Source organism: Fulmarus glacialis, unplaced genomic scaffold (genome assembly GCF_000690835.1).
Source record: "Fulmarus glacialis isolate BGI_N327 unplaced genomic scaffold, ASM69083v1 scaffold14969, whole genome shotgun sequence".
NCBI classification, from domain to species: domain Eukaryota; kingdom Metazoa; phylum Chordata; class Aves; order Procellariiformes; family Procellariidae; genus Fulmarus; species Fulmarus glacialis.
This window is the reverse complement of record NW_009233967.1, coordinates 1-1,031: the sequence shown is the minus strand read 5'-3', so window position 1 is coordinate 1,031 and position 1,031 is coordinate 1. Positions and strand designations below refer to the sequence as shown.

General features: G+C 57.7%; 1 protein-coding gene across 1 annotated transcript; it reads right to left on the bottom strand.

Moving 5' to 3' along the window:
• Window positions 1–8: 8 nt before the first annotated feature.
• On the bottom strand, window positions 9–1,015 carry LOC104072028 (inositol 1,4,5-trisphosphate receptor-interacting protein-like 1; the record flags this gene model as incomplete). Its single annotated transcript, XM_009585502.1, has 1 exon — window positions 9–1,015. A coding segment is annotated over one exon (1,007 nt), but the record flags the coding sequence as incomplete, so codon positions are not given.
• Between the last annotated feature and the right edge of the window lie 16 nt (window positions 1,016–1,031).

The following is a 1,031-nucleotide window of genomic DNA, read 5'->3' as shown; positions in this document are numbered from 1 at the left end:
GCAGGTACCGCATGATGTCCAGCAGCCGCAGCAGGAAATCCCTCCTGCGCCAGCCTGACAGGGGCACGGTGGTCAGGAGGTGCATCACAGCTGTCTTCACGGTATAGGTGGAAGAGCCTCTGCACATCAGGACGCGGGCGCAGAGCTGCAGGCATTTGAGGTGGACGCTGTCCTGTGGTGCACGTGTGGCCATATGCCTGAAGAACTTCACCTCTGCCACAGCATAGCTCTCCGACCACATCAGGCTTGGGGTGAAGATGGTGTCTATAGTCCGGCTGATCACAAAGATGTCCGAGTCGCGTCGCTGCACCCCAAATATCATCTCAATCCAGAGGCTTTTGTTGTCGCCGTTGGCCACCTGGAATTTGCAGGAGCGGCTGGAGGGCAGCACCGTTAGACGGTATTTCCTCGACTGAGGCAAAACCACCCAGACATCTTTCAGCCAGTCTTGTAACCAGAGGGCAGTTTTCTGCACATCTAGGTAGGACCCGGTGCAGAGGGTGTCTAGGAGGCTGGGCTCCTGATTTCTGCTCAGCTCCTCCTCGGGGCCGTGGAGGAAGCACGGCATCTCTCCTGCCAGCTGCTCGTTCAGGCAGGTGCACAACAGTCCCACGCGGATGCAGAAGTTCCTCTCCGGCATCTCCCCTGCGTTGTCCTGCTCCAGGTGGAAGAAGTGCCCATGGGGGGACTTCAGGGGCACGAGCAGGCGGTAGATGACGTCTTCCTCACGGGGACTCCAACCTTCAAAGGCACTGCCCACCCCGATGGCTGGCTGCAGCACTGGGAAGAAACTGTTTGAGAAGAGCGTTTGCATGACAAGGATGAAGTGATTGACCAAGAGCTTCACCTCGCAGCACTCTGTGGCCAAGTAGTGAGCTGGCGACCGTGTGTGCTCATCATAAAACCTTTGCAGGTCATATGCATCATCATTGCCTTCTTCTTCCTCCTCCTCCTCCACCACCTGCACCCCGTCGCTGCTGGAGCTCTCTTCATCGCTGCTGCTGTCTGGCTCATGGCTCCTTTTCCTGAGC